The sequence below is a fragment of the Eretmochelys imbricata genome, chromosome 6 (genome assembly GCF_965152235.1).
Source record: "Eretmochelys imbricata isolate rEreImb1 chromosome 6, rEreImb1.hap1, whole genome shotgun sequence".
In the NCBI taxonomy this organism is placed as follows: domain Eukaryota; kingdom Metazoa; phylum Chordata; order Testudines; family Cheloniidae; genus Eretmochelys; species Eretmochelys imbricata.
Genome location: NC_135577.1, coordinates 95,205,970 through 95,232,963, shown reverse-complemented (window position 1 = coordinate 95,232,963; position 26,994 = coordinate 95,205,970). Strand labels below are relative to the sequence as shown.

Genomic DNA, 26,994 nt, shown 5'->3' with positions numbered 1-26,994 from the left:
GAAATGGTGCAGAATTCCCACAGGGGTAAGATCTATGAGAGCATACAGTCCATCTCCCTGTTAATACAATGATCGTTCCCTTTTAGTACACTTTTTAGTATTTTGTCCTGCCTCATTTTAAATATTTCAAATTATTGAACTTTTTCCTGTAGCTAGGGAAGCGTGATGTGATTATTCCCTGAGTGCTGACTCCTGACCATAGTCGGGATTCTTTGTCTTTAGCTCAGCGGTGCCCAAACTTTTCCTATTGCACCCCATCTCCCCTTACAGTAATGAAATCTGTCCACATTCCCCCCCCCCCCTTCCCATTACTGAGCAGTCAAGGCTTCCTCAACTTGGGGTGACGGTGGAGCTGGGGGCAGAACTGGGGATGGGGGAGGAGCTGTGGCTGGGTCCAGACCTGGTCTGGGGGTGCAGCTGGGTGCGAAGCGGAGCTGCAGCTGGGGGCAAAACTGGTCTGGGGTGGAGCAGGGCTGGGTGGCACTCCCTCCCCACACTCTGTGGGAGCTGACCCAGGTCCTGCCATGTGCCCCCCCCGAACATTCCTCAGTTTGGGGACCCCAGCTTTAGCTGCTATGTTGTTGATAAACTTAAAGCCTCTCCATAGGGATTGCCATACCAATGGCCTGTCTAGTTCAGGATCCCTTCTCAGATATCTGTCTGTACCAGATGCTTCAGCGGAAAATGAAGGAAACGTGAAGTGGGCAATTATGGAATAACCTGCCCATGAGGGAAGTTTCTTCCTTTCTCCATCATTTCTCCATCATTTTAGACGTTGGCATATGCCTTGAAGAAAGAAGGCTTATATTCCTTACAAACTTTTTTTGACATTTCTATCTAATGTATCTGTGGATGTTCTCATTAGCCATATGACTATTCGGTTCTCCTTTTTTGAATTGCCTGATATGTTGTGGCAAGAAGTGCCATGCTGGTTTCTTCTACTTATTTAGGCCATGTCTATATGTACAGTGCTGCAGTGGAGCACATGTGGTGAGGATGCTCTGTGCCGACAGGAGCAGCATAAGCTATGTCGGTGTTAGAAGTTCTCCTGCAGATATAGAGCTGTGCACACAAACCCTTATGTCAGTGTAACATATGTCACTTGGGGGTGGAATATTCACGCTTCTGAATGACATACATTTTGCCATTGAGCTTCCACAAGTATGTGTACACCAGCAGGGTAATCAGACTCCTTGCTAATAGTGTAGTTATAGCCTAAATGAATACTGGAACATAGTTTCTCTTCATCCTCTCCCCACAGTCCCCCTTGAAGGAATGCTGTCAAATGATCTTTAAAATATTTTCTTATTTTCCCTTTGTCTCTTGATTCTTTCCAATCCACCCTGCCCTTAGATGTGCTTAAAATTACATAGTTGCAAAGTTTTAGAAAAGTCATTTTCCCTAGTGTTGAAGATAAACAATCAGGGCTGCTATTATTTTTGGACCCAAGATATTGGAAATAATGTGGTGGTGGAGGAAGAAGGATGTGGGGCAAGAATTAGGCCCCAGTCCTACGATTGGATCTGCTAACTTGCACCTCTGCAGCCAGGAAAGCTCCACTTAGGTGAAAAGCTAATTTTTTCTGGTTATCTTATAGGATGTTTCTGTTCTGTGTAACAGTCCTTTTGAGCCAAATGGAAAACATGCTTATTTGATCTTGCATTCCCAAATGACATATAGCACTTCATCTTATGTACTAAAAATAATAAAGAAAACAATTCTAATCACATGCATCTCTTTCCCCTCTGGAGGGGAAGAGCGAATAAATTACATGTGGCAAACATGGATCAACTAGGATTTGTATTAAACAGGCAGCTGTCAGATAATGCTCTAAATTTTAGACCTGATCTTTTCACTCTTACCAGCAAGCCCCATCTATTTTTATCACTAGATGCAGAAAAAGCTTGGGGCAGAGTAAATTAGCAGTTCTTAAAAGATACTTTGGATACATTTGGCTTAGGCCCTAAATTTCAAAATTGGATTTCCATCTTATATTCCAAACTATATGCTGCTGTAAGAGTAAAAGGATATCAGAAAAATGCTACTCCTTTAGACGCACACACCAAGGATGCCCATTGTCTCCTCTTCTTTTTGCCAGATTAATGGAGTCATTCATTAAGTTGATAAGAAATAATCCTTGTATAAGGGGAATTACAAAAAGAAACAGGGAACACAAATTAGCCTTCTACAGATGATATTTGTTATGAATCTCTCTCACACTCTACTAGATTGGAAAGAGAAAACCTTAAAATTTGTCAGTGTCAGGATTTAGTATAAACTATGACAAGTGAGACCTCCTGGGTGTAGGTATGGGCTATGATCTACTGAAAGATATAAAAGATAAATACGAACAGAAATGGGTAGCTACTTCAGTAAGATATCTGGCAATCCACATTTCTAACAGATGGCAAAACTTACGTGCTTTTGATTAAAAATATCAAAAGAGATCTGAAAAATCGGTCAAAATATGAATTGCAGCAGTTAAAGTGAATATTTTACTCTCAATTAACTTCCTTTTCCAAACATTCCTGGTTTTAGTCCCTGGGAATTTGCTTAAACCTGGATTTCTTATTTCCCCAAATGAATTTGCCACTAATTTAACAATCCATGATAAACAATCTACTTTATAGAGGCTGTGGCAAAAGGAAGGATTGGCTCTACCAAACATTAAACACTGTTATCAGGCCAGTCAGATCACAAACCTGATGTACTGGATAACACCGACTGGACCGACTCCTGGGGTATCAAGCATAATGCCCCTGGGGCCTGTCAAGGTTCCTTCCCCACTCTGAACTCTAGGGTACAGATGTGGGGACCTGCATGAGAACCCCCTAAGCTTATTTTTACCAGCTTAGGTTAAAACTTCCCCAAGGTACAAACTATTTTACCTTTTGCCCTTGGACTTTATTGCTGCCACCACCAAGCGTCTAACAAATATATTACAGGGAAAGAGCCCGCTTGGAAACTTCTTTCCCCCCCAAATCCTCCCAAACCTTACACCCCCTTTCCTGGGGAAGGCTTGGTAAAAATCCTCACCAATTTGCATAGGTGAACACAGACCCAAACCCTTGGATCTTAAGAACAATGAAGAAGCAATCGGGTTATTAAAAGAATTTTAATTGAAGAAAAAGTAAAAGAATCACCTCTGTAAAATCAGGATGGTAAATACCTTACAGGGTAATCAGATTCAAAACATAGAGAATCCCTCAAGGCAAAACCTTAAGTTTCAAAAAGACACAAAAAACAGAATATACATTCCATTCAGCACAACTTATTTTATCAGCCATTTAAACAGAACAGAATCTAACGCATATCTAACTAGATTACTTACTAAGTTCTAAGACTCCATTCCTTTTCTGTTCTTGGCAAAAAAAAAAAGAACCACACAGACAGAGAGAACCTTTGTTTCTCCCCCCTCCAGCTTTGAAAGTATCTTGTCTCCTCATTGGTCAGGTGCCAGTGAGGTTATCCTAGCTTCTTAACCCTTTACAGGTGAAAGGGTTTTTCCTCTGGCCAGGAGGGATTTAAAGGTGTTTACCCTTCCCTTTATATTTATGACAGGGCCGGTTTTGTTCAACATCTTTATTAGTGATCTGGATGATGGGATGAATTGCACCCTCAGCAAGTTTGCAGATGACACTAAGCTGAGGGGAGACGTAGATATGCTGGAGGGTAGGGATAGGGTCCAGAGTGACCTAAACAAATTGGAGGATTGGGCCAAAAGAAATCTGATGAGGTTCAACAAGGACAAGTGCAGAGTCCTGCACTTAGGAAGGAAGAATCCCATGCACCGCTACTGGCTAAGCAGCAGTTCCGTAGAAAAGGACCTGGGGATTACAGTGGACGAGAAGCTGGATATGAGTCAGTAGTGTGCCCTTGTTGCCAAGAAGGCTAACGGCATATTGGGCTGTATTAGTAGGAGCATTGCCAGCAGATTGGGGGAAGTGATTATTCCCCTCTATTTGGCACTGGTGAGGCCACACTTGGAGTATTGTGTCCAGTTTTGATCCCCTCACTACATAAGGGATGTGGACAAATTGGAGAGAGTCCAGCGGAGGCAACGAAAATGATTAGGGGGCTGGGGCACATGACTTACGAGGAGAGGCTGAGGGAACTGGGCTTATTTAGTCTGCAGAAGAGAAGAGTGAGGGGGGATTTGATAGCAGCCTTCAACTACCTGAAGGAGGGTTCCAAAGAGGATGGAGCTCGGCTGTTCTCAGTGGTGGCAGATGACAGAAAAAGAAGCAATGGTCTCAAGTTGCAGTGGGGGAGGTCTAGGTTGGATATTAGGAAACACTATTTCGCCAGGAGGATGGTGAAGCACTGGAATGGGTTACCTAGGGAGGTGTTGGAATCTCCATCCTTAGAGGTTTTTAAGGCCTGGTTTGACAAAGCCCTGGCTGGGATGATTTAGTTGGTGTTGGTCCTGCTTTGAGCAGGGGGTTGGACTAAATGACCTCCTGAGGTCTCTTCCAATCCAAATCTTCTATGATTCTATGAACACCAAACCCTAATCAGGACTGGCTAGAGATATAATGATGAGCTTGTTCTGCAATCAAAGTACAAACGATTCCCCTGGATTATGGGCCAAAATCAGTATATAGCCACCCTTTTATGAAAACAACAATAGAAACTTGGGGTAGCTTTCTAAATAATTTAAGCTCATACCCCTCCTCTCTTGTAACCTCAATAAAAACCTGGAAGTGTTAACATTTGGGAACTTACATAAAAATTCGGCCAACTGTTTAGAGAGAATATATTTAGATCAACTGATGAAATACAACTAGCAAAAGATACCAACATTCTAGTGTATAAATACCTACAATTGAGACTTTTCAACCCATCCCTATGAAAAAGCAAACCTAAGCAGAAAATTGATGCAATTTGAAAAACTACTCACTACCTCCACAAAACACAAAGGTTTACTCCCCATTCTGTACAAAGTAATCTCTGGTTTCAGAGTAACAGCCGTGTTAGTCTGTATCCGCAAAAAGAACAGGAGTACTTGTGGCACCTTAGAGACTAACAAATTTATAAGAGCATAAGCTTTGGTGAGCTACAGCTCACTTCATCGGATGCATAGAATGGAACATATAGTAAGATATACAGATAAGTTGGAGGTTACCATACGAACTGTGAATGGCTAATTAGTTAAGATGAGCTATTATCAGCAGGAGAAAAAAAACTTCTGTAGTGATAATCAAGATGGCCCATTTAGACAGCTGACAAGTAGGTGTGAGGATACTTAAGGAAATAGATTCAATATGTGTAATGACCCAGCCACTCCCCGTTTCTATTCAAACCCAAGTTAATGGTATTTTACATATTAATTCAAGCTCAGGAGTTTCTCATTGGAGTCTGTTTTTGAAGCTTTTCTGTTGCAAAATTGCCACCCTTAAATCTTTTACTGAGTGGCCACAGAGGTTGAAGTGTTCTCCTACTGGTTTTTGAACGTTATGATTCCTGATGTCAGATTTGTGTCCATTTATTCTTTTGCGTGGAGACTGTCCAGTTTGGCCAATGTAGATGGCAGAGGGGCATTGCTGGCACATGATGACATATATCACATTGGTAGATGTGCAGGTGAACGAGCCCTTGATGGCATGGCTAATGTGATTAGGTCCTATGATGGTGTCACTTGAATAAATATGTGAACAGAGTTGGCATCGGGCTTTGTTGTAGTCTCTGTTACTTACTAGAAACAACTATGTTCATGAAAAAAAGAAAAATTGACGTAGGAATAGACACCAAAACCGAGGAATGGGAGAACATATGAAGCAATGGTCCATAATGAACACATTAACAAAATAAAACCTTGTTACCATTTTTTATCAATGGTACCTAGCTTCTCTTTAAATTAAATGAATTTATGGTGCAGGGATGGGTAATTGCTGAAGAAAATGTAATGAAATGGAAGGATTTTTCTATATATGGTGGAAATGCCCCCAAAGTAAGACATTTTAAAATGCAATTGGAGGCAACATAAAGGAGATAACAGGGTGTCAGCTATCAGATAACCCCTTAGTATTTTTATTAAATTGCCCTGAAAACTCTGCATCTTACAAAAGCTATGGAGAATTGATCATTTATGTACTAGTTCCTGCTTTAATTACTATAGCAAGGTGATGGAAGAAGAGTGACTCTGCTAAATCTATTAATGGGTATCAAAAAATCTGGGAAATGCTGGTAATAGAAGAATTAACTCAGTTTTTACAGGGCAGAAGGAAGAAAAGAGAACTACTTAGAAACCTGCCAGAATTTTTTGGAGTTTGCTGGAAGAGGGCATTGCCTGCCACCAAACCTGATGGTTTGAGAAGTTTTTTTGACTACTAAGGAAGGGGAAAAACCCTTTCAAACATAGTAAAAGTTAAACTCAAAATAAAGGCATTAAAATAGGAAGAAGGAGAAAAGCTTAATATTGTATAGAGTTTTGATAGGACAACTGATAAATAGACATCTCAATGTCTGAAAAACAGAAGTTTGGACCTAAATATGAGATGAAAGACTTTAATTGACACTATAAAATGAAAATACAAAAGAGGAAGATGAAGAGTAGAAAAGCATCAACCAATGTATGTGATCAATATCACAAAGTTGAAGAAAATGACTAGTAGCAGGTTTTGTCAGTACAACTTTACAGATTTCTGTAGGCCAATTAAAAACTGCAATACGTGTGTGTATAATACAGTTTACCTCTTAAAATTTGTTTTACAATTTAATAAGATTTGTTATAAAAGAATGGATCTATTAATAAAATAAAAAAGAGAAGAGATTATATGTGGTAGATATAAGCTGTTATGAATTTATATTCTGTAAAATTTTACCATATTTGAATACAGTTGTGAAAAATCAAGTTTGCTGAAACAATACTGACCATGACTTTGTGATCAGTGTAGACTAGGAAATCTTTTTGAGCACTGTGTCAATTAATTGTGATCAAATCCTAAAATTTAATGTTGAATGTGATTTTGTTCTAGTGTATACTAATTGCAAAATTGTGATTAGTATAGTTTTGGTGTTAACAGTTTTCAAACAGTGAAATTTTTGTCACAGTATGTTTATCCTTCTTTGGAAGGTGCTCAGATACTATGGTAATGGATGTGGTGTATAAAAGCCAAAATAGCACGGGGATTAGTCAATGAATTTTTTCTTCACCTACCAGAGGCAGAGATCGGATTGCCTTGTGACTTTCAGGCTGCATGAAATTGTGGCTCCTCAGGTGGTCATTTGTATTACTTATGACTAACACCAGTCCTGTAAGCAAAGCTATTAATGTGCACTGCGGTAATTGTAGTATGTGCAGTCTTGATCCTACACCAGTTGATATCAATAGAATAAGATTGAGCCCTGTGTAAGATCTACTTAATTTACAGGATTTGCAGGAAATAACATCGTATGAGCAGATTTTTAAAAACACCTTTCTGCAAAAATTATTTGTGGGTTTTTACTCAGACTACTTTGGGTGGAATCCAGGGCTTAAAGACTATACACCTTTTAAGGTAAGTGTATTTTCCAGGTTAACTTGACACATGCTGTATCTCTTGGTTAACTGTGTGCACACACTGGACAGACTTGCATACAGCTGTCTTGAAGGCTTGTTATGAAGCTTACAGTGATTAGAGATTTGTTTTTAAATATATTGTATGGTAGTGACCATAACCTACTCAGAAGAGACTAACCTTTCATGGTGGGAGAGAATTCATTCTTGTTGCTTTCTCCATCTAAGCCTCAACAGTATTGTGACCACTGTGCTACATGTTATAGATCATGCTAAGATTTTATCATGGTTACTTTTAGAAAAAGTCATGAACAGGTCATGGGCAATAAACAAAAATTCATGGAGTCTGTGACCTGTCTGTTACTTTGCTAAAAATAACCAGAGGGCAGGGTTAGATGGGGGAAAGAATGGAGTCCCATGGAGGGGGGGCCTAAGTGGCCGAGCCTCCTGCCGTGGTGAGGGACGCAGCCCATACTTCAGTGGCTGCAGAGGGGCACGTGGCCACGGGGGGCACATAGCCCCCACTTCAAAGCTGGCCCAGCTTCGTGACATGGGTTCGCGGCCCTGACTGTAGCAGGGCAGGGGCACACGGCCCTGGGAAGCCAGAAAGGGGGCGCATGGCTCCCGGTGCAGCCATTGGGCTGAGGTGCGTGACCCCAGCTGCAGCCCCTGGTGGAAGCCACGGGCTGGGGCGCATGACCCCGGCTAAAGCCCTCGGCAAGCCTGGGATGCTGTTGGGCTGGGGCGCATGGCCCCTGCCAAACCTCCATCAAGCCCAGGACTCGGGACACTGTGGGGCTGGGTTATGTGGCCCTGGCTGCAGTTCCCGCCAAGCCTGTGGGGCTGGGGCGCACGGACCCTGCCAATCCTGGGACATGGTGGGGCTGGGGTGCGCGGCCCCGGCTGCAGCCTGTAGTGGAAGTTGCGGGGCTGAGGCACAGGGCCCCAGCTGCAGCCCCTGCCAAGCCTGCGGGGAAGGGGTGCATGGACCCTGCCAAGCTCGGCATGCCGCGGGGCTAGGGCGCATGGACCTGGCTACAGCCCCTGGCAGAAGCCGTGGGGCTGAGGCTCAGGGCCACAGCTGCAGTCCTCGCCAAGGCTGGGAAGCCATGGGGCTGAGGCACACAGGCCCGGCGGCAGTGCCCAGTGGAAGCCACAGTTCTGGGGTTGAGGGGTCCTGGTTCCAGCCAGCCCCAGCAGGGCAGGGGCACACAGACCTGCCTCCTCCTCATGAAGCCCCAGAAGTCACGGAGGTCCAATAACGTCACGGAATCCGTGACTGCCCTGACCTCTGTGACTAAATCGTAGCCTTAGTTATAGATTTTTTTTTTTTTATGTGCCTTTAATTTATTGATATCAGGTATTGCTTTAAGTCTCTTTTTTTCCTTTTTTCCCTCCATCAAACTAGGTTCTTCCCTTGACCCTCTGTTTTTGGTACTGTATTTTTGCACTTTTTTGCTTCCGGTTATGCCTGCAGATTGCTTCCAAGCATTGAACAGTGGTGAAGGGCTAAGAAGGCACACTTGATTCTTTTCCCAGCAACACTGAGGAAGTATGTCTATTCGCATCCGGAGATGGGCTACTTAATTTTTTGTGCCTCAGTTTCCCCACCTGTAAAATCATCACGGCTATCTTGCTTGGCTTAATTACTGTTTTTAAAGTGCTTTGACGTGCTTGGATGAAAGATGCTGTGGAAGTACAGTGTGTTATCAGTCTCCTCCAAAAGATGTTTAGTTTTCACTGTACTTGGAAGAAGAAGAATCCTTCATGTGCCTCTTGCTTAGCAAAATATGGTCGTACTGGGCCAGCCTTGTAAAATGACTTTTGTCGTTAATAGTGACCTTAAGAGTATTAAGTACAGAAGAATCTCTTTAAAGCCAAAATCAACAAAATTATTTAATTGACGTTATTAGTTTGGAGCTGTTTGTTAGTTGGAGATAGAAAGTCACAGCATTCAAAGACCCTAAGGGTATCTCTACAGTGCAATTAATAAGCTGTGACTGGCCCGTGTCAGCTGACTCAGGCTTCTGGGATTTGGGCTAAAGGGCTGTTTAATTGCAGTGTAGACATTCAGGCTCACATAAATACATTTTGCAAGCTGGATCTGGCCCATGGGCCAAATTTTTGTTTGAAATCCCTGTCATAAGTGGCTAGAATGGCTCTTTTCAGGGAAAGATCTTTGTACTCATTTGTGCCCCGGTCCTGCAAGATGCTCCATGTGAGTGCAGATGTCTGCCTGTGCAGAGCGCAATTCAGGATTGTGTCCTAACTCTCCATTGTTATTTCTTCCCTTTATTTTTGAAAAGGTATTTAACTGTAATTTCATGGATGGGGTATGAATTAAACTAATTATTGCAACACTCAATGCGTGGATGAGATGATGGTGTAGGGAGGAGAGGTTTAGATTTATTAGGAACTGGGGAAACTTTTGGGGAAGGGGGAGCCTGTACAGGAAGGATGGGTTCCACTTAAACAAAAATGGAGCCAGATTGCTGGCATTTAAAATTAAAAAGGTCATACAGCAGTTTTTAAACTAAGGGCTGTGGGTAAGCCGACAGGTGCAGAGGAGCATGTAATACCAGGGTACAAAATATATCTGAAGGGCAGAATAGGTCGTGTTGGTGGGGGAGTGGTACTATATGTGAAAGAAAGCATAGAATCTAATGAAGTAAAAATCTTAAATGAACCAAACTGTACCATAGAATCTCTATGGATAGTAATTCCATGCTCTAATAATAAGAATATAGCAGTAGGGATATATTACCGACCACCTGATCAGGATGGCGATAGTGACTGTAAAAAGAAAAGGAGTACTTGTGGCACCTTAGAGACTAACCAATTTATTTGAGCATGAGCTTTCGTGACTGTGAAATACTCAGGGAGATTAGAGGCTATAAAAATAAAATACTAAATACTAATGGGAGATTTCAACAGTCCCCATATTGCCTGGGTACGTGTCACCTCAGGACGGGATGCAGAGATAAAGTTTCTTGACACCTTAAATGACTGCTTCTTGAAGCAGTTAGTCCTGGAACCCACAAGAGGAGAGGCAATTCTTGATTTAGTTCTATGTGGAACAAAGGTCTGGTCTAAGAGGTGAATATAGCTGGACTGCTTGGTAATAGTGACAAAATATAATTAAATTTGACATCCCTGTGGCGGGGAAAACACCACAGCAGTCCAACACTGTAGCATTTCATTTCAGAAAGGGGAACTACACTAAAATGAGGAAGTTAGTGAAACAGAAATTAAAAGGTACAGTACCAAAAGTGAAATCCCTGCAAGCTGCATAGAAACTTAAATGCATATCCCAAATTAAAATACATAGTAAGAGAACCAAAAAAGTGCCACCGTGGCTAAATAACAAAGTAAAAGAAGCAGTGAGAGACAAAAAGGCATCCTTTAAAAAGTGGAAGTTAAATCCTCGTGAGGAAAATAAAAAGGAGCATAAACTCTGACAAATGAAGATTGTAAAAATATAATTAGGAAGACCAAAAAAGAATTTGAAGAACAGCTAGCCAAAGACTCAAAAGTAATAGCAAATATTTTTTTAAGTACATCAGAAGCAGGAATCCTGCTAAACAACCAGTGGGGCCACTGGACGATCGAGAAGCTAAAGGCGTACTCAAGGATGACAAGGCCATTGCGGAGAAACTAAATGAATTCTCTGCATTCATGGCTGAGGATTTGAGGGAGATTCCTAAACTTGAGCCATTCTTTTTAGATGACAAATCTGAGGAACTGTCCTGGATTGAGTTGTCATTAGAGCAGGTTTTGGAATAAAATGATAAACTAAACAGTAATAAGTCATCAGGACCAGATGGTACTCACTGAAGAGTTCTGAAGGAACTCAAATGTAAAACTGCAGATCTACTAACTAGGAGTAGGTAGGTAGTCTGTAGCCTATCATTTAAATCAGCTTCTGTACCAAATGACTGGAGGATAGCTAACGTGATACCAATGTTTAAAAAGGGTTCCAGAGGTGATCCTGGCAATTACAGACTGGTAAGTCTGATTTCAGTACCGGCCAAACTATTTGAAACCATAGTAAAGAACAAAATTGTCAGACACATAGATGAACATAATTTGTTGGGGAAATCATGCCTCCTACTCCACTAAAATTCTTTGAGGGGGTCAACGAGCATGTGCACAAGGGGGATCCGGTGGGGTTGAACTCACAACCCTGGGTTTAGCAGGCCAATATTCAAACCACTGAGCTATCCCTCCACCCCCTTATGTTGTTAACATTCAGTTATCAAAAATACTTTCAATAATAGTCTCAAAAATTTAGGCCCCAGTCTTATGAGGTTCTGGGAACTTCCTGGGAAGTTGGTAAGAAATGAGTGTTCAGTACCTCCCAGGATTGGTTCTTATTTTGTTTCTACTGACTATTTTTTCTACATTTCAATGACACACCTCTTCCCCCTACCCAGCCTACTTAAAGTATGTTACAGTAGAAAATATTGGATTAAGGGTACTCCGCTTACGTACACAGAAATGGCTTTCAGTATATGATGTGGTGAATTTTACCTCTCGGGATGGGAGAAGAGATGTATGTTGTTTAATTTATAATGGTATATAAATTTATAAGATTTTAAGTACAGCATTACCATATATTATAATTATTTTATTTTTTAAACATTAAATAAAGGTGGGCATGAGCTGAAAGCTGCTTTTTTTTTTAATACCTGAACGTTCCCAAAGCTTGGATCTGGGAATCTGGTTTGGGGCTGGGCCGGCTAATAAGACAACATAATAAACATTCATCTTCTGTAAATCAAAAAACTTTGCAAAGAATCCATGTAGAGAGAAATTAGAAGGATTCTGTGCATTTATGGAAGCAGTGTTTAGTATTTAGACCTATAGACTGAGAGAAGACCTGAGTTATACTCCCAGTTCTGCCACAGATTCATTATGTGACCTTTGACAAATTCTAGATTTCATTCCTGCCTTCTCAGTTTCTGCATGTATGAAATGGGGATTTATGGCTCTGTAGGAAAACCTTGGATTAAAGCTGCTGTATAAGTGCAAAATATTATCATTGGTTTTAGTAAAGCTCTTAGGCTGCTAATGTATTGCAGTTATGGAGTTAAAAAGAAGACCTTCTGAAAAGTCAGGGAGTTTGCTTGCATTAATGTATCTAGTAGTTATCACATTATTCCAAAATATTGCTATATCAGTTCTTTGTCTTCTAAAACAATGTAGATTACATGATTGACTGCTACGATGTACACAATTCTTCAACAACAGTGTTATTTTTATAAACGCTATTTTTATAATCCAAAACTATGCTAGGTGCTTCACAGAAAATGTGGAAAGACACGCTTCCTGCCCAAAAGAGTGTGTAATATGAATTTAAGATGTGTAAACAGTAGTGTGGCATAAAGTGAGGAAAAACAAGATTTATAGTAGTGGTGATACTCAGTTTAAGTATATGTATATTTTAGTAGTTCAATAAAAATACATAGGGAGGGAGAAATGTGAATATAATTTAATCATTAGCCATAAACATCAAGGAAAAGATTATTCATTTTAGTTAGATTAATATAAAGGGAAGAGAGAGAGTAGGAGGCAGCCTGGAAAAAAGATGAGGTCTTCATTGAAGAAGTGGACAAAGAGGTCGTCAAAGCTGGAGGAGAAAAGTGATAGATGGGTTGATGACATAAATGGTTTTAAAAGACATTAGATATAGTAGAAGTTGCATGTACCACATTGAGAATTTATCATGAAGATGATGTCTGAATAGAAAGACTTTAAAAAAAACTATGTTGAATATTTGATATGAGGAGTCTGAAAAGATATGTCTAATGAAAATTAAATAAAGCAAAAATACTAAAATAACTCTAAAGCTTCTTTTATCTGAAGGTCTCAAAGTACTTTACCACGACTAATTAAAACTTGCAACACACTGCTTGACAGATCAGACTGAAAATTGAGGCATAGGACTTGTCTAAGTGACTTAGCAAGTGACTTGTCCAAAGTTCGTGGAAAGATGGGAAGAGAACAGAGATGTCCTGACTCCAGTAATCTGCTTCCACTAATAGAAGTTAACACTTCTCTAGATTAAACAAAAAATACTAAATATGAGTTCATGCCTCATTGAAAATTTTTGAAATCTATTTCAAGGCTGTTCTGCCTAAGAAATTCTACTTTTTCCTATATATTTTTTTCTGTCGCTTCCTTCTTAAAAATTCTTTCTCGTGATAGCTGCATTTAAAAATATATTTGTTTTGAGTCTTCTTCTCTACCTATGATCACCTGAACTCCTAATTCCTCCTTTGTGGTGTTATAATTTTGTTGCTGTAGTGACAATTATGTTAGGTTTCAGAGTAACAGCAGTGTTAGTCTGTATTCGCAAAAAGAAAAGGAGTACTTGTGGCACCTTAGAGACTAACCAATTTATTTGAGCATAAGCTTTTGTGAGCTACAGCTCACTTCATCAGGATTATGACTTCATGTTAATCTGAAGCAGGTGAACTTGTAAGAAACAGAGATCTTGGATTTTATGTCAACTTCTATATTTAATATAGAAAGAATCTCCTTCCCACTACATCTGTTCACCTCTTCCTATAAAGAGAGAAAATAGAGGCAAAACTATTTCTATATAGAATGTTTTTCATGAGGCATCAGTTGCTTCTTTAAAGTTCTTGCGTGTACCTATAGTGCAGAGAAATGTATACTGTGTTGCATCTTAAACTATTTTTATGTGCCTGTTTTTCTTTAGTTGTTTCAGCTGGTTTATGCTTCCAGAGTTGTCAGCATTCACTGTAATAGTCATCTTCCCTTCACATTATTACAATCAAAAACCCTGATTCATCATAGTTTGCACACTTCTTAATCACCACTCTGAAAAATATATATTTGTGGGCAAATAGAGATGTTCAAGTTTGTTCATATTTCAATGACTAGATTTTATAATATAAGTGTGGTTACATTCAGATCTGTCCTTTTTCCCTGTTCCCCAGATTTTAATACATCAATGGCAGATTCATCCAGTGATTCAGAGAACTTTCTTCGTGGTCGTGTAGGAAGGCGGGGCCCTCTAAGAGCCACCCACAGCAGAGCCCGAAACCATGGTGCTGGAGATGTTACAGAGAAGATCCATACCTTAGCAAGCACTTTACAGGTTGTTAGAAAATGATCAGATGCTGTGCAAACAGATAAGTTATGTTTGTTAAAAGAAAGTGCCCAATATTCTGAATGAGGTGGTCTAAAGTGCTTTGGTAATGGGAAATATTACTTGCCATTTACAAACTGTAAAAAGTATTTGGGAAATAAAGCATGACATGTCTGTGTTTACAGTGAGTATTTTACTGCTATTTCTGACAGCAACATGGAAGCATGATAAAATATTGTTAGAAATGACTCATTTAAAACATTGAAAGGTCTGATAATGTCTCATTCAGTTACAAAGTTGGCAAAATGTGAACAGAGCAATCCTTTTTTTTAAATTAATTAGAGAATTCCAACAGGATACATTAGGTCTTTGGGGCAGCGACTGTCATTTTGTTCTGTGTTTGTACATTGCCTAGCACAATGGGGTCCTGGGAATCCTAGGTGTTATCACAATATAAATAAAAAAAAAAAATTACAGATGGGTGTGAAGACAAAGATCCCTTCCCCACAGATCTGATAATCTGAATAGATACTGTTCAGATGAAGGATCATGGACAGACTAGAGTGCAAAAGAGAGTGCATGTCACTTGTTTGGATGACTTTTTGGGGCAGTGGCTTCTCTGTGGGCAAAAGTAATTCGGTACAGTTGGCATTGTGGGGTTCCATGTTTTATGTATCCCTGACTCCAGCTCAAACTTGCTCAGTTTGCAAGTTAAGACTGCTTTCCAGCGGACAGCCCTGCAGATTCAAGCTGGGTTCTTTCCTTCTTTATGCATCCATCACCAGCAATAAAAATGAGGGTGCAAGTTGGCCTGCCCTGCAGTATCTTTGCTACTGGTGATGTGTGAGAAGGAGAGAACCCACGGTGAGTCTGCGGAGTTGTAACTTTAGAAAAGAAAAATTTTAACTTGAAAACAGAGTAAACTTGAGCTGGAATAAGTGAGATACAACACTGCAGTTTTAATTCTGAGCTGAAGAAGGATCCTGATTTAGATGCACTGTGTTCATCATTTTGATTAATGAATTAAGACTCAATATTTTGGTGTGAAGTATGTATTGTCCTCATTTTGCAGATGGGGGAACTGAGGCATTGAGAGTGAAGTGAATCCCAGCACTGAATAGAATCCAGATCTCTTGACTCCAGTCTTATGCCATAACTAGAAGATCACACTTCCTTTTTACTTGACAGTGTCTTATATTTTTATGTAGCCTTTGAGCCAGACAATATAATAAAAATGCCAGTATTTATTTTCAGTTTATTCAGAGTGCCTACCTATAGCTTCAAGCTCTCTCTTCCTTGTTTGTTGAACTTGACAGGTAGCTTAAGCTGTTTGCCTCTGTAAAATACAGATAATGATTAAGGCTGCGTATCTGTCACGGAGGTAACGGAACTAATGGATTCCCTGACTTTTCATGACCTCTGTGACTTCTGATGCAGCTGGCTCTGTGGCTGCCTGAGCAGCTCAGGCAGCCCCTGGGGCAGCTGCACTGACCATTGCTGGGGCAGTCTTGGGCCACCGCACTCTCCTCCTGCCAGCAGCAGTTTGGCTGTGGGAGGGGACTCAGGGCTGGGGCAGGAGGTTGGAGTGCGGGTCGGCACTTACCTTCGGGGGGCTCCCTGGAAGTGGCCAGCATGTCCCTGCAGCTCTTAGATGGAGAGACCAGGAGGCTTGCGTGCTTCCCCTGTCTGCAGGCACAGCCTCTGCAGCTTCTATTGGCTGCAGTTCCTGGCCAATGGGAGCTGCAGAGCCAGCACTCATGGCGGGGATGGCGCATGGAGCCCTCCGGCCTTCCCTCCCCCTAGGAGCTGCACGGACATGCTGGGTGCTTCCGAGGAGCTGGGCAGAGAAGGGTAGGGAGCCTGCCATCCCCGCCAACCCTCCCCCCTGCCAGCACCAGCAGAGATTTTGGGCCTTATGCTGCTGCCTGCCTCCCAGCACTAGCAGGAGTCCTGGGCCTCACGCTGCAGCCTGCCTTCCCCCAGCACCAGAGGGGGTTTGCGACCACCATCCCCCAGCACCTGCAGCACCCCCAAACTGCTGCTCCAGAGCACTCTTGGCCCTCTGGCCCAAATTTTAGTAAGGGGTATATAGTAAAAGTCATGGACAGGTCACGGGTCGTGAATTTTTGTTTACTGCCTGTGACCTGTCCATGACTTTTGCTAAAAATACCCGTGACTACAATGTAGCCTTAATAATGATACTTTGGAATCTCAATGGGATTGCCATAATATGAGGCTAAATGATTGCTTTAAGGTCCTTTAAGGTCCAAAATTTGACTGCTTAAACTTAAGCATCTATTGAAAATGACTGATTTGATTTGTTTTCATATGTGCTCGGCATCTCTAGCTCTCACAGACTTCCGTGGGAGTAGTGGGTGCTCAGCCACATTGAAAATCAGATCACTTATTTAGATACCTAATATGAGGCAAAGTATTAATGGTAAAGCTAAAAAGTAATGCATTTTTGTTTCTTTGGAGAGAAGATTTCTAATTTAACATTCTTTTTCCTCAATTTTGTTCTTAAGGATACCAACCGAAACCTGAGACATGTTGACCAGATGCTAGGACAGTACAGAGAGTACAACAATGAGCAGACTGAAGCTATAGCAACTGTGAGCAACTTTCAATGTAACCTTAAGCCTCTTCCTCCTGTATTATTATATAACCAGTTGAAAATTGGTGTTTAGCAATGGGCAAGCGAGAGAGAGAAAGAAGTATCAGGGGTAGCCGTGTTAGTCTGTCTCCAGAAAAACAACAAGGAGTCCGGTGGCACCTTAAAGACTAACAGATTTATTTGGGCATAAGCTTTCGTGGGTAAAAAACCCACAAGCTTATGCCCAAATAAATCTGTTAGTCTTTAAAGTGCCACCGGACTCCTTGTTTTTATATATAGAGAGAGATTTAAACAGTATAAATCAATCTTTTAATAGTCTTCTGTACTACCACCTTTTGGAAGTAATAGAGTTTCTGAATGAGATTAGAACACTTTTATTACTGGTTGGCCCAGTCTTCTTTGTGGTCCCTTTAGGAAATGGCTGAAGGGCAAAATTAACCATGGTTCAGAGGGCCCACACAAGGCCCTATACACGACTTAAGCCTCTGACATGGAATGGTGCTTAAATGTGGTACACAGGCATTTTGCAAGCCTTTACCCCAGGGTGAATTTAATCAGAAATGAATGGGATGATATTTAATTGTAGAGTAAAACAGGAGATGGATAGTGTTAAGGATGAACAAATTGGTTGGTACTCTGGGAGCTGTCAAGATTCCTTCTCCACTCTGAACTCTAGGGTACAGTTGTGGGGACCCACATGAAAGACCCCCTAAGCTTATTCTTACCAGCTTAGGTTAAAACTTCCCCAAGGCACAGATTTCTTTCTTGCCTTGGGAACCAGCTTAGGTTAAAACCTGGCACACTGCCACCACCAAGTGATTTAACAAAGAATCCGGGAGGAGACCACTAGGAGAAGTCTTCCCCCAAAATATCCTCCAAAGCCCTTACACCCCCTCTCCTGGGGAGGCTTGAGAATAAACAAGATGAGCACAAACCAGCCTTGGATTTTTAAGACACTAAAAACCCAATCAGATTCTTAAAAAACAGAACTTTATTTGAAGAACAAAACAAAGATAAAAGAAACACTCTGTAAGATTAGAATGGAAGATAATTTCACAGGCAGTCAGATTCAAAACATAGAGAATCCCTCTAGGCAAAACCTTAAGTTACAAAAAAACACAAAAACAGGAATAAACATTTCCTCCAGCACAGCGAATTTACAAGCCAAAACAAAGAAAACCTAACACATTTTCTAGCTAGATTACTTACTAACTTTACAGGAGTTGGAGGGCTTGCATCCTTGATCTGTTCCCTGCAAAGGTATCAGACGGACAGACAAAAGTCTTCTCCCCCGCACCCCTCCAGATTTGAAAGTATCTTGTCCTCTCATTGGTCATTTTGGGTCAGGTGCCAGCGAGGTTACCTTAGCTTCTTAACCCTTTACAGGTAAAAGGATTTTGCTTTTGGCCAGGAGGGATTTTATAGCACTGTATACAGAAAGGTGGTTACCCTTCCCTTTATATTTGACAGGAGCTATCAAGTTTGAGATGTTACAGTCAGAGATGTATTGAAACTGAATCCTGTAATATGAAAGGAAATGTGGAAAATGTACTGTTTTGCTTGAAAATTGGCCTAATATTTGAGTACTCTAGTATATATTCATTGAATTCAATAATACAACTTCTGTAAGTTGTGTAAATTCTAGTGAAATATGCCCCTCAGTGCTCCATTGTACTATTACCAAGTACAACTGCACAATACAGATAAGTAAAATATTTAAAGAAATTAAACTTAAATATTTAAATTATGTAGAATTTCCATACTTCTACATTGTAATGTTGAATTACCTGCTATTTTTCTTCTGAAAAAGCAGTAGGAAAATTTTATTCTATCCTAGTAATTAGGAATATAACTATCCCAGTTGGGAAGCGTAGATGTCTTCAATACTAATACAGTACTCTGATTTAGAAGATAAACTTGAGTACTTGTGCCTTTGCTGATATATATAATTTAATTGCTGATTTTTACTCTTAACATTTCTCTTGGACGTGGGAGACTCAAATGTAGGTTCACAGTTGGGTTTTATTAGTTTTCACTGTTTTACTAATGGAATTTATTCAGTTTTTTTTTTTTTAGAGAGAGACACTAACTTTGCAGAGTATAGAAAAACATGATTGGCTTATTTACTCTCAATATACTGGTAGGTGTTCTTTTCAGGCAGCTAGAAGTTGAACTGGGTTTTGGCTGAGCATGGCTGTGTCAGAATTTTATTTTGATTCAGGACCTTCTCTTTTAGCATCTGGATGACTGATATCTTTCTGACTTGATTTCTCTTCAAGTTGAGCAATAAAGTTTTAGGACACCTTTTGTTGGAGACTTAGAATACTAAAGTATAATCTCCACCCTCTATTAATAAAAAACTTCATTTTCCAAACAGCTCCTGTTCACTTCCCTGAACATAAAAAAGTCATCTTCCATTACCTTCACATCCATATTCTACTTCTTGTGTACCAATGGTCTTATGCTTTCTTCCTGCCTGCTAGCAGTCTCACTTGCTTATTTTGACATGCTGCTGATTTGCTACTATTTATTTCTCATCCCTGGCTGCTGGAACCCTTGATACAATTGTCCCCTCTTATATGGTTCCAAGCCTGCTGGAACAGTGAGGAAGTTTTTGTTGGGTGATGGGAGGCCATACAAGGGAATTAAACATAGGTGTATTGTGTTGAGACTGTGTCCTCACAAGAGTCTTGCTCTGAATCCTAACAGCCAGAAATCTACCTTCTAACTCCACAATTACATGTTACCTCCAGGGAATGATCTAGTTTTCAAAATATCTAAGCTGATCTAGGACTCTGCCGTCTCTTGTTGAAACTTGAGCAAAAAGTAAAAAATATGGTTTTAACAGTTCTTTCCATTCCTGGATGCTTCTATGAGGGAGGTCAGTCCACTTGGAGGAAGGCAGTGTAGCCTATTGGCCGGAGCATGCAGCAGGCCTTGTGGTTGGGTTCAGAGCCATAGTCAGTCATTAAGAGCCAAAACCAACGGTCAAAATCGGAAGTCAGGATCTGGATACCAGAGCCAGAGGGTCGAGACAGGAGCTGGAGTCAAGGGTCAAACTGGAGGTTAGGAACTGGAGCAAGCAGGAAAGGAGGGGTTCAAGGTAGGGGGAAGGACAGAGACAAGGCTCGATGCAAGCAGGAGCAGCATGAACAAGGTAATGCAAGAGCAGGCCACAGTGATGGGGATGAGTGTTGAGAAGCCAGCAAGCTGCAGCTGCTGGCCTCTGCAGCCAATCAGGTTGGATGGCTAATCAGGCTGCAGCCCAGATATACTAATGAGACTGCCTGGAGACTAGCTCTGCTGCAGGCCCTGATTCCTGACAGAGAAATTAGAAGAAGATTATTACAGCATCCTGCTTTGCATAAAAATACTGTAGTCTACATCCTTCTATTTTGCCTGTCGTCAGTTGCTCAGGGGAAGTTTGACTATCAACAATTAGCTTAATCATAATATAGCCATGTCTTGATTGTGAGCTGCTCCTACAATGAATGAATTTTAATCCTGGTTTTCACTTTACTTCAAAAGGAATCTTTGTTTCTTCCCCTTCATTCTCGTCCCTATGTATAAAACATTTAGGTGGGTGAATGAAGGGGGAAATGATGTCTTTTCCTTCCTATGAAGTATTAAGATGTTGGTTACTCTTTGATGCAGGGTAATAGGCTTGATGGCACAGTGATTCCAGTGCAGCAAATCCTATATGTTATGATAGATTTGTGTTTTGCAGTGTTCTGCAGTATCCACCAAATGTAGTTTCATTATGTAAACCTTATTTACAGCTCATTGGTTTTGTTTAGTTTTTAACAAAGTCAGTCCAGAGTTGTTCTTGCACAACTGACTGTACTTCCATGCCCATCTCTTTAAACTCAACAGTTTGTGGTCTATTTGGAAAGAACTCCATATGCTTGTCAGTGACTGAGAGGAGTGATGGCAAAAGGAAGCCACAGTGCACTACCTAGATGATTGTACTAAATATATTTCAGAAACAGAATTTGTCTGTCAGCTCAGGATGCTCAACTTGACTACGAAAATGCATGTTAGTGGCTCCCCAAGATGCTTCTTTCGTAGCTGTAGTGAAGAAGATAGCCAGGAAGGATTAGATCAGTTCTGGATGCAAGACACATATAGCAAAGACAAAGCTAACCAGGAACAATTAAATGAGGAAAAGGGAGACTCTGTAAAAACCCTAGTTCTTTCCTGTCTCTAATTTCCTTAGCCTGATTGAATCTGGTTCCTTCTAGCTAGTGAAAACATTAGACCTCATGTCCCTATCGTCACATAAGAGGAGGCAGTGTGGTTCACTGGCAGGTAGGAGACTTGGATTTCATTCCTGGTTCTAACCCTACTTGCTGTGTGGCCTCTAGCTAGACCAGGGATGTGTTTGCCTACCCTTGTGTGTCTAATAGTCACTAGAGTTTTCATTATTCTTTTGTGAAAGTCTGCCTTTGTCTTTTCTTAGCTATCAAGTTCCAATTCTTGCCTCTTTCTCTTTGGCCTGGGTAGAATTCAGATGTTTGTAACTTAAACAAACACTCCTGCTTTAAGTATCAGGGGTAGCCGTGTTAGTGTATATCCACAAAAACAACCAGGAGTTCTGTGGCACCTTAAAGACTAACAGATTTATTTGGGCATAAGCTTTCATGGGCTAGAACCCAAATAAATCTGTTAGTCTTTAAGGTACCACCAGACTCCTTGTTGTTTTCACTCCTGCTTTGAATCTCATGTGAGAACCAATGTGTTTGTCTCAGGACAGTCTTAAAATAAGTTTGCTTTTCTTGTAAAGATATGTTTAAAGGTTTTTGTTCCTGCTACTACTATCACTTTGCAAAAAGAAAAGGAGTACTTGTGGCACCTTAGAGACTAACCAATTTATTTGAGCATAAGCTTTCGTGAGCTACACGAAAGCTTATGCTCAAATAAATTGGTTAGTCTCTAAGGTGCCACAAGTACTCCTTTTCTTTTTGCGAATACAGACTAACACAGCTGTTACTCTGAAACCTACTATCACTTTAAGAACTTAGACCATATATATCTGTTACTTTTTAAAATAATAGCTGTTCTCAAAACTGAGTGCCTATATTTCAAATATCTTTTTATTGTGGTGTTCTTTTAAAAAAAAAGTCAGTTTTGTTGCCACTATACAGTTGGAATCCTTCTTTCTGTAGTACACTGTACTTTAATTACCGTATATACTCATTCATAAGCCGAATTTTTTTAGTAAAAAAGGGAAGCACCAGAGAAGGGGGTCAGCTTATGAACGGGTATAGAGACGGAGAGATGGGACACAGCCCCTCCCCACAACAGAGAGAGAAAGGAGAGGCAGCAGAGCTAGAAGGGAAGAGGCAGGCCAGTCTCTCTCCCCTTCTGGCCACGCTGCTCTCCCCCCAGCCTCCGAAGCAGCTGCAGCTCCAGGGCTGGCAGGCTGCAGCCACGCTGCTCAGCCCCGCCCACCAGAGCAGGCTGTGGCTGCACCGCCTGGCCCGCTGGAGCATGCTGCAGCCATGCCACCTGGCCCAGCCTGCTGGAACATGCTGCAGCCACGCCACCCGGTCTGGCCCGCCGGAGCAGGCTGCAACTGTGCTGCCCAGCCTGCTGGAGCAGCTCCATCCAGGCCAGAGACATCCTCCCCTCGCCCTCCCCAGATAAGGTGGGAAGGGATGGGATGGGGAGAGTGTGGGGGTCCTGGGCTAGGGGTGGGGTTAGGTGGGGGGTGGTCACAGGGGTTACTCCTGTAACCCCCAGCTTCTCCCCCTCCTCCCCCCCCCCCCAAATTTCCCCACCAGTTGCTGTCCCTGCCCGTCAGGATAAGCAGCTAGCATGCAAGGACACTTTGTTTACTTAGGTTTACCTCCGTGCCTGCAGACGCTCGAGGTAAACAAACTATCTTGGCCCGCCAGCAACTTATCCTGATGGCCCGGGAGCCACAGTTTGCTGACCCCTGAATTACAGGGTTGGTTTACGAATGGGTCATAAAATTTTTCCATTTTTATTTATTCATCTTTCGGGGGTCGGCTTATAAACGAACCGGCTTATGATCGAGTATATGCGGGTAAGTTCTACTGCATCAAGATTTCTCAGTCTGACACATACAATTTACAACAAAATTTTTTTAAATCCATATCTTATTTGGATGTCCAGTTGTTCCATGACAAGTATTGTACCCAGGTCTTCATCTAACAAATCACCAGAATACAAATAGTGTTGTTTTTACCCTTGTCTTGCAAAAACAGCCATTCTATCTGCTAAAGTGAGGCAATTGATTAAGAGTATGAACAGATATTAGCTATTAGCCTAATAAATGAGTGACTGGATGAATGTACCACTTGTGTTCTACACCTCCTTTAATAATGTGTGTGTAACTTACTAATGTGTGATTATCTTCATGCCTCTTATGACATCTGGTTTCTTTCAGCATTTAACATAGACTAAGTTGATGTTAAACAGAACATTTTTAGGAGTCTCTCTTTAATTCTTTCTGTAGTTATTTCTAAAGGGATTTTGCTTCTTGTTGCTGTGTTGTTGTCCCTTGAGTACTTACATTACCACCTCAATTTCTCTATAGAAACAGTAAAATTAATTTTAATTGGGTGGGGGACTTCCTTTAAAGGTATTCTAAACTCATGCCCCACTTTGACTTGGGATCTTTGACTTTGTGGGACCAGAGCAGGAGCACTGAAGCCAGGTGCACCACACTATTTCATCCCATTGGCATAGTTTTCTGTATGTGCTTTTTTTTTTTTTTTTGGCATAATTCAGTTTGCTGAGTTACTTCTTGCGTGGTATGCAACTCTGTTCATATTTGAAATATATTGATTGATGATCACTCCATCCCAGCTTCCAGCAGTCAGAGGTTTAGGGATACCCACAGCATGAGATTGTGTCCCTGACCATCTTGGCTAATAGCTTCCTGCCTGTCCTGGCACCATGGACCACTCTGCACCCCAGAAGCGGCCAGCAGCAGGTCTGGCTCCCAGGTGGAGGAGCACAAGTGGCTCCACGCGGCTCTTGCCAAGAGACACCGAGCCTCCCAGGTCCCATTGGCTGGTTCCCGGCCAATGGGAGTGTGGAGCCGGTGCTCAGGGCGGGGGCAGCGTGCGCCTAGGAGCCGGACCTGCCCCCGGCCACCCCTCTGCCTAGGAGCCGGATGTGCTGCTGGCTGCTTCCGGGATGCAGTGTGGTGTCAGAACAGGTAGGAACTAGCCTGCCTTAGCTGGCCAGCACCGCCGACGGGACTTTTAACGGCCCGGTCAGCGGTGCAGACCAGAGCCGCCGTGACCCAGGGCCTTACGTTCTGCGACCTGGTATTGGAAACCCTGGTTTAAGTACTTCCTTGTGTTTGCTGCCTATTAATTTCATTGGGTGACCTCTGGTTCTTGTGATAAGTAAAAGGTGTTTTGAGATGGATGACCAGAACTGCATGCAGTATTCAAGGTGTGGGTGTACTATGGATTTATATAATAGTAGTAGTATATTTTCTGTCTTAATGTTCTGTTAGCTTTATAACTGCTGCTGCATCTTGAACAGATGTTTTCAGAGAACTATCCATGATGACTCCAAGATCTGTCTTGAGTGGTAACAGCTAACTTAGACCCCATTGTTTTGTATGTATAGTTGAGATTCATGTTTTCCAGAGTGCTTTACTTTGATCTTATAACATTATATTTCATCTGCCATTTTGTTGCCCAGTCAGCTAGTTTTGTGAGATGCCTTTGTAACTCTTCACAGTCGGGTTTGAATTTAACTGTCTTGAGCCACTGTCATTTGATCAGTGTCTATAAATAGCTACCTACATGGGAGAGACTTCCTTTAACAGAAACTCTTTAATCTAGCATAACAGGATCCAATGGCTGGAAGCTTAAGTTAGATAAATTCATCTTAAAATAAGGTGAACATTTTAACAGTGAGAATAATAAACCATTGGAACAACTTACTTAGGTATTCAATGAATTCACCATCACTTGAACTCTTTAAATCAAAATTGGATGCCTTTCTAAAGGATATACTCTAACTCAACTAGAACATACAGGTTTGATGCAGGAATCACATGGTGAAATTCTATGGCCTGGGTTATACAGGAAGTCAGACTAACTGAGCATAATAGTCTAGTCTGGCCTTTAAATTCTGTGAAATTTGAAATAATTGATATTTCTCATTTCCTTCTCAATTCATTTCAAGTTGGTGAGAGTTCTTTGGTCTTGCTGAGACTTTCTCCATTGTCTGATTAGGTTGTGGTGCAGAACAGTCCTTTGTGGTCCTGCTGCACTGCACTTTTCTGTGTGTCCTTTTATTTTAAAGATACTGTACTTAAAATGCTATGAGGCTATCACTCCTGTCTTCTTCAGACCAGTACTACCTCTTGCCAGCAGGGTTGGAGGACTATTGACCTGTCTCCAAAACTTTCACTTCAGCAAATGTGACGTGAAGTGTATTATGATGTGGAGACATCAAAATATGATGCCTCTTTGTTGCATAGACACTGTATGCAACAAGTTTTGTCATGTCACAATGAAATTACTCTTCAGCTCTAACTGCAAAAACTGGTGTTCCTAGACTGCAACTCTACTTGTTTTTTTAGTCAATTTTCCAGATTTTTCTTTTTTTGGTTTTCAAAGCAAAACCTATTTATTTATTTTATTTATATGCTCATGCATGTGTGCACATGCACACACTTTTTACAGTCATACTTTCTTGCATGTCTGTATACACACCTTTTAACATTTTGTCATTTTACTGCAGTTAAAAGAGACACTGGAACAATCTATAGGCCAATTAAGGAGCCAACGATTATTCAGAAATTCTGGAATGAGAAGTGCCTCTCTTTCAAGTTTATACACAAGTGACCTGGAGGGTGAAGCAGCCACAGGTAAGTGTTAAGAAGCTCTAGAATGTCACTGCATTGTAACATTGCTTTAAGGCTAGAGAGTGAATTTACATTAAAAAGAAAAACAAACATGGTTCTACTCCATTTAAAGAAAAGTCATGATTTTAAAAATCCAATGTTTTGGGCCTATTCAGGGCTGGTAGTAAGTGCTATGTGTCTCATTGGGAAGCTGGGAATCTTCCTTTTCCTTTAATATAAATTTGCTCTTTCTAGCCTGAGAGACTTCTGAAATACTGGACTTTAAAATTGTAATATTTTTATGTATAGGAAAACCTGACATTTTTCCTTCCTAGGACTTGGACAGGTGTAATTTTGGGGACAAATTCTTCACTTTTGGGATGAGAAGGAAATATTTCTTTAGGAGGTTGATTTTAAAGAAACAAAACTTTTTGAAATGTTAGACTAAATCCTGGGAAGATGGGTTAGTGGGCAGATGGCAGGTGTTTTGGGGGGAAACTTGAGAGATGAAATGCACAAGCACACAATAAATGTATTTATTGGTTATCTGTGAAATTTATCACATTGTGTCTTTGATTCCTCATATGCCTAAATGTGTGTGTGTGTGAATTTTTTTTTAAATTTTCCCTTTCTGCAGTGTTGTCTTTCCATTTATTTCTTTTTTTACCCCTTATCTTGTAAAGGGAGTCGCCATTTCCAGCCTACCTCACCTCTCAAGGATTATGGAGACTCTCGGAGCACTAGACGTCAGAGGTCTAAATCTGCTAATGTCCGGTTTGTCGATGAGGCTGATAATTTGGACCAGGTACTCAATACTAGTAGGAGATGTGTTCTCAAACTTCCCTTTTGGTTGTTTTTTTAAAAAAAAAAAATCTGTGAAATGAGAGCAGATGGACTTGTATTTTGGCTGCTGACACGAAAGTCCT

The 26,994-nt window shown here is 41.1% G+C and overlaps 1 protein-coding gene across 1 annotated transcript in view; it reads left to right on the top strand.

The window, feature by feature from the left end:
• Window positions 1–26,994, top strand: part of CEP128 (centrosomal protein 128) — a 441,360-nt gene that overhangs the window by 3,586 nt on the left and 410,780 nt on the right. The window contains exons 2-5 of the mRNA XM_077819212.1: window positions 14,464–14,624; window positions 17,141–17,227; window positions 25,966–26,092; window positions 26,752–26,873. Coding sequence (XP_077675338.1) covers window positions 14,478–14,624; window positions 17,141–17,227; window positions 25,966–26,092; window positions 26,752–26,873 — 483 coding nt within the window. The 5' untranslated portion in view covers window positions 14,464–14,477. The remainder of the gene's footprint in view (window positions 1–14,463; window positions 14,625–17,140; window positions 17,228–25,965; window positions 26,093–26,751; window positions 26,874–26,994) is intronic.